This window comes from Lissotriton helveticus, chromosome 8 (genome assembly GCF_964261635.1).
Source record: "Lissotriton helveticus chromosome 8, aLisHel1.1, whole genome shotgun sequence".
Taxonomy (NCBI): Eukaryota; Metazoa; Chordata; class Amphibia; order Caudata; family Salamandridae; genus Lissotriton; species Lissotriton helveticus.
This window is the reverse complement of record NC_136069.1, coordinates 274,728-291,369: the sequence shown is the minus strand read 5'-3', so window position 1 is coordinate 291,369 and position 16,642 is coordinate 274,728. Positions and strand designations below refer to the sequence as shown.

The 16,642-nt window shown below is 46.0% G+C and overlaps 1 protein-coding gene across 3 annotated transcripts in view; it reads left to right on the top strand.

Annotated features, from left to right (window-relative positions):
* The window catches only part of LOC144772194 (uncharacterized), a 233,405-nt gene that overhangs the window by 124,986 nt on the left and 91,777 nt on the right, over positions 1–16,642 (top strand). For all 3 annotated transcript variants that reach the window (XM_078656322.1, XM_078656324.1, XM_078656323.1), the window contains exons 5-6: positions 5,798–5,890; positions 6,917–7,015. In XM_078656322.1, the coding sequence (XP_078512448.1) occupies positions 5,798–5,890; positions 6,917–7,015 (192 nt within the window). The remainder of the gene's footprint in view (positions 1–5,797; positions 5,891–6,916; positions 7,016–16,642) is intronic.

Genomic DNA, 16,642 nt, shown 5'->3' with positions numbered 1-16,642 from the left:
CTCCCTCCCCCCACACTTAGGGCACCCACCTCCCCGGGAATGATCTATTGCAGGCAGCCTCTTTGGGGTCAAGTAGCTCATATGGATCCATGTTGTACTGTATCAGTTTAAATCTAGTGCTCACCACCAGTGCATGCACCCCACTGTGAATCTTAGACCATTCTTTAGGATCAAAGGTTGCAGTCACATGCTGTTGCCATGTATCGTCCACCTTGAGCTGCATGGGTTGTCTACTAGAGCGAAGAACCCAGTTTAAATGGGAGATGAGTCTGTGTCCCCCCCGCCATAACCAAAAGCGTCACCAGGGTGTGTGTGTGTGGGGGGGTTCAGAGCCTCTGAGAACAGGGGCCAGAGCTGTGAGGCAGTTTCGGCCAACTGAGCATATTGCAGGAATTGTCCCTGCCCTAGATTAAATGCTGCAACAGCGTCTCGAACAGAGATAAAGCAGCCCTTGGGGTACAAATCTGACAGTGCGATACAGTCACTCTCCTGCCACTTCTCTACTGACATCATCGTTGCCACCTTCGCAAATGGGTAGATTAACCAGATGTGTAAATCAAGAACAAACTGCGCCCTTCTAAAAACGCACTTCACCACCCTCTCCCAGATTCACCCCATCAGTCGTACCAAGTATGGTAGGTCCCCTGGTATCCCCCACGTTGCATCAGGAGGGCTCCAAGTTGTTGGTCACCAGGATTACCTGCCATAAGGAACCGTTCCCAGTTGGACTCGCCATACAGACAATGTATTGCGTTTTGCAGTTGAGCCGTAAAATAATAGAGCTCCAAATGGAGGACCTCCTTTATCCCATTCGCACCTCAGAGTAGACGACCCCTCTCTACATCTTTAGTCCTGCCACATAAGCTCCAATAGTAATTTGTCGAGTTACTCAAAGACCCTCAGCGGAAGTTCATAGAAGGTGTTTTGCATTATGTAGAGACACCTCTGCAATCGTACTCACTTTTACCCCTGTAAACATACCAAGTCGAACACACATAGTTAGCACTCTGTGTTTATCTTGAAGTTATGTATGAGAATAGACCTGCTGAGGTTTGATTAGTTTAGCAAGCATTCCTAAATGGAATCTCTTCCAGCATGGTGGACGCTTTGCCCATGATCGCATTAATAGTTGGTGAAATAATTGCCTGAACTGCTGGATGCACTTGTGCAGGGCCAGGAACCAATACTTCACTCCTTGCAGTCTGTAAAACAGTCTGTCAATGCTCTCTATACATAGCTACTCATTGATTCAATTACTGTCTCAATTGCAGAGCACATAGATTTGTTGCATTTCCTGAAGAAACCTACAGCGGACCCCACCGATCTCAAAAACTTCCGCCCCATCTCGCTCCTCCCTTTTCCTGCTAAAGTCATCGAGAAGATCGTCAACAGACAGCTGACCGCCTTCCTCGAGACGAACGGATCCCTCGGCCCCTCGCAGTCCGGCTTCAGAGCCAACCACAGCACCGAGACCGCCCTCATCGCAGCCACCGACGACATCCGGACCCTGCTCGACAAAGGGGAAACAGTGGCCCTCATCCTCCTGGACCTCTCCGCTGCGTTCGACACGGTCTGCCACCGCACCCTAGTCCAGCGCCTCAGCAACATCGGTATCCAAGAGAAGGCACTGGAGTGGATCATCTCGTTCCTCGCCGGAAGAACACAAAGAGTCCGCCTCCCCCCGTTTCGCTCCGAGGCCACCGAAGTCATCTGCGGCGTCCCGCAAGGATCTTCACTCAGCCCCACCCTCTTCAACATCTACATGAAACCTCTCGCAGCCATCGCACGCCAGCACAACCTCAACATCATCTCTTACGCCGACGACACCCAGCTGATCCTCTCCCTCACCAGAGACCCCGACACCGCCAGAACCTGCCTACACGAAGGGATGAAAGACGTCGCCGAGTGGATGAAGGACAGCCGCCTGAAACTGAACTCGGACAAGACGGAAGTCCTCATCCTGGGATCTTTGCCCTCCGCCTGGGACGACTCCTGGTGGCCCCCAGCCCTGGGCACCGCACCCAAGCCAACCGACCACGCACGCAACCTGGGCTTCATCCTGGACCCCTCCCTCTCGATGACCAGACAAGTCAACGCCGTCTCCTCATCGTGCTTCAACACCCTGCGTATGCTTCGCAAGATCTTCCGCTGGATCCCGACCGAGACTAGGAAGACTGTCACCCAGGCACTCGTCACCAGCCGACTGGACTACGGAAACGCCCTCTACGCCGGAACCACAGCCAAGCTACAGAAAAGACTCCAGCGCATCCAGAACGCCTCCGCCCGACTCATCCTGGATGTCCCCCGACGCAGCCACATCTCCTGCCACCTGAGGAACCTGCACAGGCTCCCCGTCGACAAGAGGATCACGTTCCGGCTCCTCACCCACGCACACAAGTCTCTCCACGACCTGGGCCCCAAGTACCTCAACGACCGCCTGACCTTCTACACGCCCACCCGCCAGCTACGGTCCACCAGCCTCGCCCTCGCAGCCGTACCACGCATCCGAAGAGCCACCGCCGGAGGAAGATCCTTCTCTTACCTGGCTGCCAAGACTTGGAACTCCCTCCCCATCCACCTTCGGCTGACCCAGGACCATCTCGCCTTCAGGAAACAACTCAAGACCTGGCTGTTCGAGCAGTAGCATACCCCTCCCCCCAAGCGCCTTGAGACCCTCCCGGGTGAGTAGTGTGCTATACAAATGGCATGATTGATTGATTGATTGATTGCATCAGGAGCTGGAGTATAACAGACAAACATGGGCCAAGTAGCCCCTGAATTACTTAAGGGGCCCATTCTAATATTTTGCACCACATGTGGTAAATGTCCATTAAACAAAGCTTGGTGCTCCTGAAATCCTGTTAGGTTCTATGCGCTGTGATAAGGTTCAAATGCAGCAGTTACTGGGGCAGCTTTATGTGTATGGCATCAAAGTGCCTGGAGTTTGGAGCTACAGGATCAAGCGCCACCCATGAACAAAAAATATGAAAATGGGGTGAAGTCTGTGCATTAACAACAAATGTTACTTCACACACTCATTGTGAGGTGTTGTGTTACCAGCGCCCTGAAATTTACTTTACTCTTATCACAGCAAACTGTGCAACCATTTTAAAACGGATTCAAACAATGGAATGAGGTTCAAATATGACATTGAAATAAAGAATACATTTTACTAGTCAAGCGCCTGGCAAACCAACACCCAGGAAGGAGTTCCTGTCTAAACCGAGGGAGGAAAGCAATATTACCACAAACCTCCCCACTAATAGTGATTCTGAGTTGACACTCACATAAGACATTACTAAACAAAAAACTCCGTAGCTGAGTGCCACTGAAGCCTTATGTAATTCCGTGCAAAATGAGTTTAGCTTCTAGGTTATCTATACCCTCTGGCAAAGGTTCAGGCTTTATTATGCCAACTAACCATATGAGACAGGGACAATGGTGGTCTGTGTCCCAGGAACCACCTGCCCATTACCTGGGAATGGTGCGTTCTGGCCAACAATCAGTCCTCTTGAGTAACACATATTTCAAAAAAGGCTGTACACCGCGATTAAAATCCTTTTCTGCATTTAGGGTCAGTATGATTATTGTGATCTGTCTATTAGGATATTTCTTGGTTGGATGAAGGACACAAATCAAATCATCAAATGTCTACCTACTTTTTAATGATATCTGATTAATCAGGGTCGATCATGTATTGTAGGTGGGATTACAGACAGATCGCTTTGATTTTTGTGAATATCTTAATGTCCACATTTAGTAAAGACATTTGTCTGCATAACTCCCGAATGTCCTTGGGCTTCCTGATCTAGTAAATGGGAGTAATTCCTGATACTTCAATTGTTTCATACTTCCTCACTGTGGAATGAGTTATAAAGTTTGGTTAATTTAGGGGCCTCCAGTTATGAAAATGTTTATATAAGGAACCTGCTGGCCCCTCAAGGTGTCGAGTATTGTTTGTCTGTAAATTGGTAACTACTTTTTCAACCAACTGTTATTCCCTTTTCAGTACTTTGCCTAGTCCGTAGATCTATCGATGGAATTGGCAACTCCTTAAAACCAGTGTTTAGTTCCCGAGAAACCGGGTTATGTCCATAATATAATTTCCTTAAGAAAGAGGGAAATGCATACCTCTGACCCAGTCAGTCAATCCACTTTATTCAAAAATTAAAATCATAAAAGTACAATACACAATATACAAAAAAGACCCATTCCTATAAAAACGTTTGAGCGATATATATAAAACAACAGCATTTGTATATTTCAGCAGAACCAGAGATCTCGAGGTTAAAAAATTCCATAAAATATTAACAATCAAATGTATACATTGTTTAACATAGGGTGTCTTTTTTTCCTGAGTCGTACGGCAGCAACAAGGAAACAAGCAATATTAAAAAATATCCCAATTTCCGATTTCAGAGTTAAATACATTTCCATAGTGGGTTTAAAATTGGGGATTCTAGTCTTGTCGAGAGCAGTACGTAGTCTTGTAATCAAAAACGTGTCTGCTTTATCTGCTTGTTCTTAGCATCACTGCTTCAGTTGGAGCCGAGCTCCTTCTGAACATTCTGTTAATGGCACGATTATTTGTCCTATAAGTGTTGGGTCTCTAATCTGTTACACACTTCCCGCTTCTGATAGCTTTGAAGCGATCCCATACTGTGTTTGCCTGTTTCCTTACTGGCATTCACTTGAAAATATTCTTCTATTTGGTCCCTAATTTCTAGTTCATAGATCCGATCTTTAAGAACTCTGGGATGTAAGTGCCAAGAGGGCCCCCTCCTAGGATTCCCCCCTACGCGGTAATTACATTACATATCACAGTGTGTCTTCTAACGGTGTGATTAGTCCTAATTCTATTTTGCTTATTGCAGAAAGTAAGGCTTTTGCATTTGATGTAATACCAATTTCTCAATTATGTTCTGTAACTATGGGAAAATGTTTATTCCCTATCCAATGGATGCATGTATCTCTAAATGCCTACTACTCTTAATTCTGATAATTCTTTTATGAGGGAGCAAGACCTTCAACTGCTCATGTACTTGTTTTGTTCCCCTTCCCTTCAACTTTATCCAATAGGGCATATAGATGCATTTCCTGATTTAAATTTGCAGTGTATGATGAAAACTGTGTCACTGCCTCTCCCTCCAGTTTACCTGACATTAGTGTATATCACGCTTTCAATCAAGAAAATATAACAAATTGCAACGCAATTATTGAAATCCTTTAGGAGTATTATTTGTGTAACCTTATTTGTCACTAATTATACTATAAACGAACATTTTGCCTTTCTTCAGTAAAATTAGGGAAATCAAACTTTCTATTTGTTTTCTAAAAGTGCACCTACAAATTGACCGTTTGTGGGAGGAAATATGTTTGTATAGAAACGTTTGTCAGGGTGTAGTTTCCAAACTATTATGATGTAAAATTATGAATGTTTTCCATTTGAGTTAGAGGAATAACAACTGTGCGTGGCCCTAAATAAAATGCCTTTTTACGCACAACTAATAAATTAGCTAGATCTTAAATATGTTTATTTTGTAGTGTATATTGTCTTCTTGTTCTAAAAGATGTTTAGCTCTGTCAGAGATGGATGTACTGGACACTGATCTTGGACTAGTTGAACCCACAATCTTTACCCTGACTGGTAATCTCATTCACTGTCACCAAATGTTTCAAAATTCAAGAATATTGTGGGTTTCAATTCGTATTTTTGATATCAAAACTGGATGTATTTACTTGTTGAGACTCATAAGAGTTCTTGACATGTTTTACCCGTTTCATTTTTCTCAAACAGGCATTTTTGTGCAGAAAGCAGAAACGCGAGTTCCAGTTTCAACCAATCAACTTGTTGAGGAAGCCGACGTAAGCATCAGCGACCTGGGCTCCAGTGAGTTGCAGATTCTTTTGAGGGGTTTTAGTTGTGGGGTTCAAAGGAGGAGGAGGGCAAATACGTTCTAAGCAAGAAACACCCACTCCACCTATTGATCTTTTATTTACATGTTACAGACCTTCTAGAGTTGTTAATTGGACACGGTATGTTCTCTTCTCGCATCAGAGACATAAGTCCACCCATGTATTGGACAGTGTATGATGTTCTTTAGCCTTACAAATGTCACACATCCACCATTTTGTAGGGCACTGTGTAATCCCCCTCAAGGAGGTAATACGTCCACACTGTGTAGGATAGTGTATGAGCTTTTCTCAACTCAGAATGGTTACAGGTCCACTCTTATGTGAGGCAGTTTGCAATATCATCATGCACCATAAAGGTTATAATTCCACCCTTGCAATGTGTGATCTGTTCCTGGACCAGATACACAGGTATATCTTCATATGGGAAAGTGTGTAATCTCTTTCCACCAGAGATCACAAGTCCACCCTTGTGTTGCACAGTGTGTGATATGACCTTGTCTTAGAATGATTTCAAGACCACTTGTGTTTCAACGAAGGACTGTAATTCTCATGTGAAATGTACATAAATCCACCCCCATGTTTTCTTTAAGTTCAAGCTCAAAAGCTGAAAAGGAATTTGATATTACATACTTCTTAACCTGCTCAGGAAAAGTTATTTTGTGCACTTCACACTTTGTCTGCTATCGGACTCCGCTCACATCTCTCAGTACATAATGAGGACATGTTATAAGGAGGCTCAGAGTGTCAGTCAGTACAATGTTTATTGTGTAGATTACTTAAAACCAAAACAATATAAAACATTAAAAAGGCATTAGGCTAGCAAGCTCAGAGTGATTTACCTTTTCTACCTATAACTCACGATGAGGGTCACTATATTCTGATACAGGATGATCGGCTGTCTCACAGCGGAAGACTGTTTTGATTTGGGGATAAATCTTTATCTTGAGTAACATTACGTCTGCATTTTAAAAATATTTACCAACTTTTTTGTACGTTAAAGGGCATGGAGTAAGTTCCTTCAGCATAAAGGATGAGGATTTGGCCTATTGCAAGGACCATGATGACAGTACCAGAATAGAAATCTCTGAAAGGTCCACAGGTGAGTGAATATTGCTCCGCTAGTGTGAATCAGAGGCATCAGTACGGAACAAGCCTATGCATGCGGGGGCCATGCATTCGCCTGTTGTGTCCTTCCTGTCACCTTAGCTCATCCTCCATTATCCACTGTTCCTCTCAGCTGCGCCTTATCTTCTTGTTAATGATTTTTGCTCTGCAACAGTACAGGGACATCATGGCCTCCTACAATGAGTTGTGAAAAGGAGTTTTTGAAATACAGGCCAGCTCAAGTAAACCTCATTGCGTGCTCTGGAGGGTTCTGCTCTTGGCCTAGGACAGTTGGTGTTTGCTGGAATTCGAAATATCAAGCCACAAATGATGTAAGCTGCAGTTTGAAATCTGATCTATGATGACCTCTCTTTTGTTCATGTTGTAGCTTTGTTCCAGATTGTGTGGCAACAGCCGGTTCTGTGCTTTAACAGTAACACTTAAGGTGCCCACCATTAATTGATCTATTATTACTTAATAGCTTAAAGCTTAACGTCTTTTCCGGTTTATATTTTCATATCCCAGGCACATTATATTCAGGATTCATCCCTTGGGCTTGAGTCCAGGGCCATAAAATATGGCAATATCACACTGCTGGTTTTGTTTGTCATTCGCACACTGCTAGCAGTATTTGAGGATGGTTGTGCGTATGTCCCCTTCTACTCTTAGACTGTGTGAGGATAGAGCTGTACGCCATTCTCCAAGCATAGATTGCAGGCAGTATTTCTGGCTGGCACTCTGTGTGCTCACCTGAGTCATAGATTGAAGGCAGTTTTGAGGATGTGCCTTTTCATGCCTCACCCCATTCAAAGCCTGTGAGCAGTGCTGGAGGAAGCGGCATGTGTTTGCTCCTGATTTATAGTCAGTGTGCAGTGTTTGAGGCTGGACTATGTGTCCATTCTCATTCACTGACAGAGGGCATTGTTTGACGAGGCTGTGTGTGCCTATTCACAGACTGCGAGCAGTGTTTGAGGCTGGTGTTGTATGTGCCCACCTTGTTCATTGATTGTGAGTGGTGTTTGAGTGAGGAATGTGTGTGCTAGTCCCCGTTAATAGACTGTAAACAGTTTCGGAGGATAGGGCTTTGGGTGCCCATCTGCATGCATACGGGTGGTGTTTGAGGATGGAGTTATGTGTACTCCCACATTCATAGGTAGAGCAGTGTTTGACTCCGAGGCTCTATGTGCCCATCCCCTGTGCGGGCAGTGTGTTAGTGGAGCACACTCAGGTCCTTCCTTTATAAAATGAAACGCACACAAGGTGATGGGGAGAATGCTTCCAATTTGCCTAACCACTGGCAATCACTTGGGTTAGCATTCCAACCAATCATTTTATGCCCACCATGCCACCTCAGTTTGGACCCTGGCACATGCAAATCTGTTTTGACCCTGCTCCTCATGGGAACAGTCCAGCCTGAACTGCCAGGCAAGGTCCTCCCTGAACTGGAAAACCAGCAATCCAGGACCATTATGGAGGGAAAAAAATAATAAAATTATGAAGTTTTTACTATTGGCTTTGACATGCCCTCATGTCATCTTGAATTCTGACTCTGTCTAGCTTGAGCTTTTTGCGCACACAGGCATGCCCCCGGATAACTTTGTTGACTGTACTGCTGGAGACTTTCGTAAGCTTCGTTAAGATAAAGGCTGGAACACACGTGAGAGTGCAGAGGGAACATGAGAACTCTTTTGCCTTTGGAATGCTTGCATGGAAAGTGGCCAATTCCAATAAGTTTCTGTGGCACAAAGATGGCCCCGGCTGTGAATCTCCCAGTCTGGAGTGGCCCAAGATGAAGTTTGCACCAGGTGATGTGTTTTATTTTTTATTGTTGCCATTGTTGTGTGAACAGTGTCTGTGTACACATTCAAGTTTCCATTAGTTTTAACAGTTATTGTGATGTGTGAGTGTCTGTGTGCACATTCCAGTTTCCAGTGGCTATAATCATCTGAGGTGTTTTCTTTCAGTATTGACTTTCTGATGTGAGAGTCTGTGTGCACATCCAAGTCTGCAGTGGTTATAACATCTGATGTATTTAGTGTACATATCTTTCTGATTTCTTGCAGGACGTCCAGCATTATCTGCTTGTGTTTCATTTTATTATTATCTGCTGCTTGTCTTTCATTTCATATTATTCTCCATACATTTAACGGTTGATATATATCCATTCGAATGTTGTTCATTTGACATCTGGGAAAGCCTTTCTGTTAGAGAGCATTGCATAAATAAAACCCCATGCTTTATTCTTTGATGTGCTTTATTTTATAAAGTGAAATCCCTTTCCAGGTGGTGTTGTGTTGTTTGTTTATTTATTTTAATTTTATTTTATTTTGAAAGTTTTATATAGCGCGGACAAGATCCTTGCAGATATCCGAGCGCTTTACAGAGAGAAGTACATGAGGAAGCATAGTCAGACAGATAAATCAATAGGTCAAACAGTACAAATAGGTGCCTAAAAAGCCAAACACGTGAGTAATAAAACAATTAATACAAATAATCAAAAGTGTCAAACATGTAGCACATATTGGTGCAGAGAACTAACAGTGTTCGAGATAGTAGTTCAGGTGTATTTAGCCATGAGGATAGCTTTTACTTCCTTTTTATTTATTTATTTATTTTGAAAGTTTTATATAGCGCGAACAAGATCTTTGCAGATATCAGAGCACTTTACAGACGAAAGGAACAACGTGTGAGTAAAATAGCAATTGGGGTGGGGAAGATACAAGTGGGAGCATAGTCAGCCAGATACATCAATAGTGATACAAGTGCAAAATAATTGATAGCGTAAACACTCAGGCAGGTCAATAACATGCGTCATACAAAAATGCAAAAAAAGATTAGTAAAACTGAATGGTGCACTGTCTGTGAATATCGTCCCCAGTAATAATTCAAGTGTATTTAGCCATAAGGATAGCCTTTACTTCTTTCTTAAAAAGCATGGTAGAGGGGATGAGTCTGATTTCAGGGGGGAGTGAGTTCCAGATCCTGGGTGCCATTCCTGAGAAGGAGCGTTTATACGTTTTTTCCTTGCGGAATCTTTGGGGCTTTAGCAGAAGGTTGTTTGTGCCTCTGGTGTTCCTAGAGCCTCCGGAAATCGTCAGCTTTTGGGCGAGGTATCCGGGTGAGCTCAGGTGGACAGCCTTGTGCGTGATGCAGGCGATTTTCAAATGAATTCTGGCTTCAAAAGGTAGCCAGTTCAGGGCTCTCAGGTCAGGGGAAATGTGTGAGTGCTTTCTTGAACCGGTGATGAGTCTCGCTGCAGCGTTTAGAGAAGCTCTTATGGGTGCCGTGGTAGTTAGGGGGAGACCGCAGAGGGCGATGCTGCCGTAATCTATTCGAGGGATGACTAGAGCTTGTACCGCAGTTTGGAAATCTTTGGCTGGAAGGAAGGGTTTGAGTTTCCTTAGGGTATTGATCTGATAGTTCGCCCCTTTAGTTGCTTTGTTGATGTGTTCCTGCATGTTGAGGTTGGTGTCAAGTGTTATGCCTAGAGATTTTGCTGAGTCCACAATGGTGGGCTGAACATTAAGTGCGGTTAGGTGTTTAAGCCAGATTTGAGTGCTAGTGATCTTCGCAGGAGGTGAGATCAAGAGGAACTCTGTTTTAAGAGCATTGAGCTTGAGGTGATTAGCAGCCAACCATGATTGGGTGCTTCTGATCGTTGAATTCAAGAGCATAATGTCTTTGGGTGATTGTACTTTGAGATAAAGTTGAGTGTCATCGGCGTACATGTGGAATTGAACATTGGATGCTTGTAGCAGGGTGGTGAGAGGTTCCATAACTAGGTTAAACAAAGTTGGGGATAGGGAGGATCCTTGTGGGATGCCTAGCGTTACCGGTATTGGAGAAGACATCAAGTTGTTACTCTGTAGCATTGTTTTTTGGTTCAGTGGGTGCTGTGCAGAGGGGTTTGGGGTAGAGACTTACGTCAATGCGGACCTCGTTCTTTATGTTGTCTGTTTTTTGGATAAAGAAGGAAGCAAAGTCTTCACAGGAGGGTGCTTCGCCCAGAGTGCTGAGTGGTTGGGGTTGTTCCTTGGATTGTGTTCTGATTAGCTCAAACAGCTTTCTCGGCCGATTTTTGGCATGGTCGAGATGACGGCTGAAGAAGTCTGATTTTGAGCGTTTTATTTTCCTGAAGTAGGCATTTCTCTTTTTCTTCAGCGTTTTTAAGTGCAGTGCGGAGGGAGCTGATCCCCAGGTGCGCTCTGCCATTCTCATGGCCCGTCTATCATCATTAAGACTCCCGTTGTACCAAGGATTGGACATTTTTGTGGATGCTCTTTTTAGCTGCAGTGGTGGAGCTTCATTAACTAAGGCGGTCATAGCGTTGAGATAGTGATCGGTCAAGGATTGGACATCCGTCATGCCAGTGGGAGGAAGTAATATATTGCAGCTGTTGGGGGGTAGAGAGTTTGGGTTGAGTTTTTTCAGGTCTCTTTTCCAGACTTTGGGCTTGAAGGATTGAACCGGGTTAGCTTTGACTTTTTCATTGATGAAGAACGTGACAATGTGATGATCTGACCAGTCACAGGGTTTGATAGATTCGAGTTGGATAGAGCCTTCTTTGGAGATGATAAGGTCGATGATAGAGCCTTTCTCGTGGGTCAGGCTGTTGCATATTTGGGTGAGGTCGAGGGCGTCGAGGACGTTTTTAAGACTATTTACCACCGCGTCATTATGATCGTTCCAGTGGAGGTTGAAGTTACCAAGGTATATTTGTGTGATTTGTCGCCCTGAATTGGTTGTGATCAAATCCATAATTTGTTGCGAGAAGGTGAAGTTGTCCCCAGGTGGGTGGTAAATGCCGTGAAGAGAGCAAATCGGTTTGCCTTCACTGATAATATCAAGGCAGATGTATTCATAGGAGGTTGGGGAGGGTAGGGAGGGAGAAATTACTTTCGTGACAGAGAGGTTACTCCTGTGTATACATGCGATTCCCCCACCTTTTTGACCAACCCTGTCTAATCTGGTGATGTGGTAGTTAGGGGGAACCAGTATGTCCAGTATGGGTGTAGAAGATTCATTTAGCCAGGTATCAGTCATGACGATGAGGTCAATGTCCAGTGATAAGATGAGATCAGCTATTGCAGAGGAGTGTCTAGAGGCCGATCTGCAGTTGAGGAGGGTGCATTTGAGATGGGGTGTGTCGAGGGTGGAAGGGGCTTCGAGAGAGAGGGGGACTTTACTCAGGTTACTAAGGATAGAGATTCTGTTTTGCGTGGGGGGTCTAAGGGGATTTGGATGAATCGTTGGGATGGCGCGGGGGGTGGAGGGTATGTTGTTAAGGGGGCTGGGTCGTAGGAGCGGAGGAGGGTGACTGTGTCGAGGTCCGATAGTGTGTTGCAGGTGCGATGGGGACGGTTTTCCCGATTGCGAACAGGGATTGAGGTCCAGGGCGGGGGGCGTTGAGCGCGAGAGTCAGCCGACCAAGTGGAGGTCCTGTTTTTAAAGAGTGTAGTGGAAGAGATAAGCCTGGTTTCGGGCGGGAGTGAGTTCCAGATCCTAGGCGCCATTCCTGAGAAGGAGCGCTTATAAGTTTTTTCCTTCCGGAAGCTTCGAGGTTTCAACAGAAGATTGTTTGTGCCTCTAGTGTTTCTAGCTCCTCCAGAGATTGTCAGTTTCTGAGCGAGGTATCCGGGTGAGTTTAGATGTACCGCCTTGTGTGTCATGCAGGCGATTTTCAGATGTATTCTGGCTTCAAAAGGCAGCCAGTTCAGGGATTTCAAGTCAGGGGTAATATGGGAGTGCTTTTTTGACCCAGTGATGAGTCTCGCTGCAGCGTTTAGAGAAGCTCTTAGGGGTGCAGTTGTAGTTAGGGGGAGTCCGCAGAGGGCGGTGCTGCCGTATTCAACTCGAGGGAGGACTAGTGCCTGTACTGCGGTTTGGAAGTCTTTGGCTGGGAGGAAGGGTTTAAGTTTCCTCAGGGTGTTGATCTGGAAGTTCGCTCCCTTTGTTGCCTTGCTGATATGTTGCTGCATGTTCAGATTGGTGTCGAGTGTTATGCCTAGAGATTTTGCTGAGTCCACGATGGTGGGTTGGACATTGAGTGTGGTTAGGTTTTTAAGCCACATTTGAGTGGTGGAGATCTTCGCTGGAGGTGAGATCAGAAGGAACTCTGTTTTCAGGGCATTGAGTTTGAGATGATTATCGGCAAGCCAGGATTGGGTGCATCTGATCGTTGAGTTCAGGAGCAAGATGTCTTTGGGGGACTGTAATTTGAGATAAAGTTGGGTGTCATCTGCGTACATGTGAGTGTACATTGGATGCTTGTAGCAAGGTGGTGAGAGGTTCCATGACTAGGTTGAACAGAGTTGGGGATAGAGAGGATCCTTGGGGGACACCTAGCGTTACGGGTATTGGCGAGGACATCAGGTTGTTGCTCTTGAATTTCTGCGACCTGTTGTGAAGAAAGGAGGTGAACCACTTGAGAACAGTTCCAGATAAACCCATTCTTGTGTTTAGTAGCTCTAGTAAATTCTCATGTTTAACGGTGTCAAATGCTGAAGAGAGATCAAAGAGGATGAGGAGGCAGGTGTCATTTTGGTCTAGCATTTGAAGTGCGTCGTCAATTATGTGAGTCATAGCAGTTTCTGTACTGTGTCCTGCTCGGAAGCCCGACTGGTGAGGGTTGAGGAGATCAAATTGCTCAATGTGTTTAGTCAATTGTAGTTGTGTGCATTTTTCCAGCAGTTTGGCGAGAGTGGGAATATTGGTAATGGGACGGTAATTGTTGAGATCAGCGGGGTCGGCTGTAGGTTTCTTTAGTAGAGGTGTGACCTGACCAACATTGAGGGAGTCAGGAATGCTTCCTTGTTGGAGAGAGCTGTTGATAATTTTAGTCCAGAGAGGGATAAGCCAAGGGGTAAAGTCTTTTACTGCGGTAGCAGGAAGGGGGTCCGTGAGGTGATTGGATGGTTTCAGGGTGCTGAGCAGTTTGCCAATTTCTTCTTCCAAGTATGTGCCAAAGGTTGACCATGTAGCATTGTTTTTTGGTTCAGTGAGTGCTAGGCACTGAGGTTTGGAGAAGAGGCTTGCGTCAATGAGGAGATCGCTCTTTATGTTGTCAGTTTTTTGGATAAAGAAAGCAGCGAAGTCTTAACAGGAGGGTGCCTCACGCCCAGTGTTGAGTGGTTGGGGTTGATCCTTGGATTGTGATCTGATTAGCTCAAACAGTTTTCTCGGGCGGTTTTTTGCTTGGTCGAGCTGGAGGCTGAAGAAGTCTGATTTTGAGCGTTTTATTTTCCTGAAGTAGGCGTTTCTCTTTTTCTTCAGTTCTTTTAGGTGCATTGCCGAGGGAGCTGATCTCCATGCACGCTCTGCCATTCTCATGTTTCGTCTATCTTCATTGAGTCTCCCGTCGTACCATGGATTGGAGATTTTAGTAGAGACTCTTTTTAGCTGCATAGGTGCAGCCTCATTAATTATACAGGTCATAGTGTTGAGATAGTGGTCAGTCAGTGTTTGAACGTCCGTATCGCCTGTCGGTGGCAGTAGGAGATTGCACCTGTTAGGGGGCAAAGAGCCTGGGTTGAGTTTTTTCATGTCTCTTTTCCAAACTTTGGGCTTGGAGAATTGAGTCGGGTTAACTTTAACTTTTTCATTGATAAAGAATGTGACAATATGATGATCTGACCAGTCACAGGGTTGGATGGACTCGAGTTGGATAGACTCCTCTTTGGAGATGATCAGGTCGAGGATAGATCCTTTCTCGTGGGTCGGGCGGTTGCATATTTGGGTGAGGTTGAGGTCATCGAGGAAGTTTTTGAGACTATTTACCACCGCGTCCTTGCGATCGTTCCAGTGGTGGTTGAAGTCACCAAGGTATATTTGGGTGAGCTGCCGTCCGGAATTGGTTGAGCTCATATCCATGATTTGTTGGGAAAAGGTGAAGTTGTCCCTGGGTGGGTGGTAAATGCTGTGAAGAGAGCATATCGGTTTGCCCTCACTAAAAATGTCGAGGCAGATGTATTCCCAGGATGTTGGGGATGGTAGGGAGGTGGAGTTGACTTTCTGAACAGAGAGGTTGTTCCTGTAGATGCATGCAATTCCACCACCTACTTTGCCTGCTCTGTCGAGCCTGATAATGTGGTAGTTGGGAGGAACCAGAATGTCCATTATAGGTGTCGAAGATTCAGTTAGCCAGGTCTCAGTCAGGATGATTAGGTCAAGGTCCAGCGATAAGAGGAGATCAGCAATGGCGGCAGAATGTTTTGAGGCCGATCTGCAGTTGAGGAGAGTGCATTTGAGACGGGGTGTGTTGAGGGTGGTAGACGGTTCTAGAGAGAGAGGGACTTTTCTAAGGTTATTGGGGATGGAGAATCTGCTGTTTAGTGTGGGGGGTCTAAGGGGATTTGAGTGTATCGTGGGAATGTTGAGGTGTGGGGTGGTTGTGTGATTTTGGAGGGCTGGGTCATAGGAACGGAGAAGGGTGAGTGTGTCGAGGTCAGAAGTAGAGTTGTGTGCGACGAGGGCGGTTGTTGCGATTGTTAGCTGGGACTGAGGTCAGGTTGTTGCGATTGTTAGCTGGGATTGAGGTCAGGTTGGGGGAGAGTTGAGTGAGAGAGTTAGTCGGTAGGGTGGGGGACCAGTTGTGCGGGGAGGTGTAGTTGTTTGAAGGGTTGCAGGGGCGACGGGGGGGACGAGGGCAGTTGCTGCGCCTATGAGCAGGGATTGACGCCCAGATTGGGGCGTGTTGCGTGAGTGAGTCAGCCGGAGGGGTAGGGGACAAGTTAGGAGGGGAGGTGGGTGAGGGGTGTATGGGGTGTGTGGAGAGTAGTTCTTTGATGATGTGTATGTCTTCTTTGATCTGATTGAGGGTGGCCATGATGTTGTCCATCGTGGGGTAGGTGGTGGAGGTGGGGGCGGCAGTCAGAGGTGAGTGGCTGACCAGGAACTTCGTGTGCAGGTGGGAGAGTGGGCTGGTGTTCGAGGAGGTAAGCGTTGTGTTGGTGTATGGGAAGGTGTTAGTGGGGAGAGAGGTTTTGGGCGGGAGGGGTGTGTGAGAGGTAAGGAGGAGATTGGTGGTATGAGTGAGGGCATTTATGGTAGGCGGGGGGGTCACGGTGTCGGCTGGGAGACTGATAGTCGTGATGGGGGTGCTGGAGGGGTAATGGGGGCTGAGAGTAGGAGGGGAAATGGGATTGGGGATGGTCCTGTTATGGGGAGGGGGAGTTAAATTAAGAGAGGAGGTGTGTTCTGCGTGGTTGGTTAGAGGGTAATGGGGACTGAGAATGGGGGGGTGAAGAGGGGGATTTGTCGAAGTGCGTGTTGTTCTGGTGCTGGACTAGGTTAGGTGTGTTGTGGGTGGGAGCTGTGCGGTCAGGGGTGAGCGGAGTGTTGATGCCCGCTGTAGGTGTGAGAGGAGTGTTGATGGTATGTGTGGTGTTCTGAGGGTTGGCAGAAGGGGTGGGAGTGTGAGTGGTGTATGAGGGGGAGCGATCTGTGTCTGTGTTTGAGGCGTGTGTTACAACTGTCTGGTGCTGTATTGGGATAGAGGGGTTGTGGGTGGGAGATGGGCGGTCAGGGGTGGTAGGTGTGTCCCTGATTGTGGAGTATGTAGCTGTGAGGTCATGGTTGGTGGGACTGGAGGGGATATGAGTGTTGGTCCGCGAATGGGAGAGGT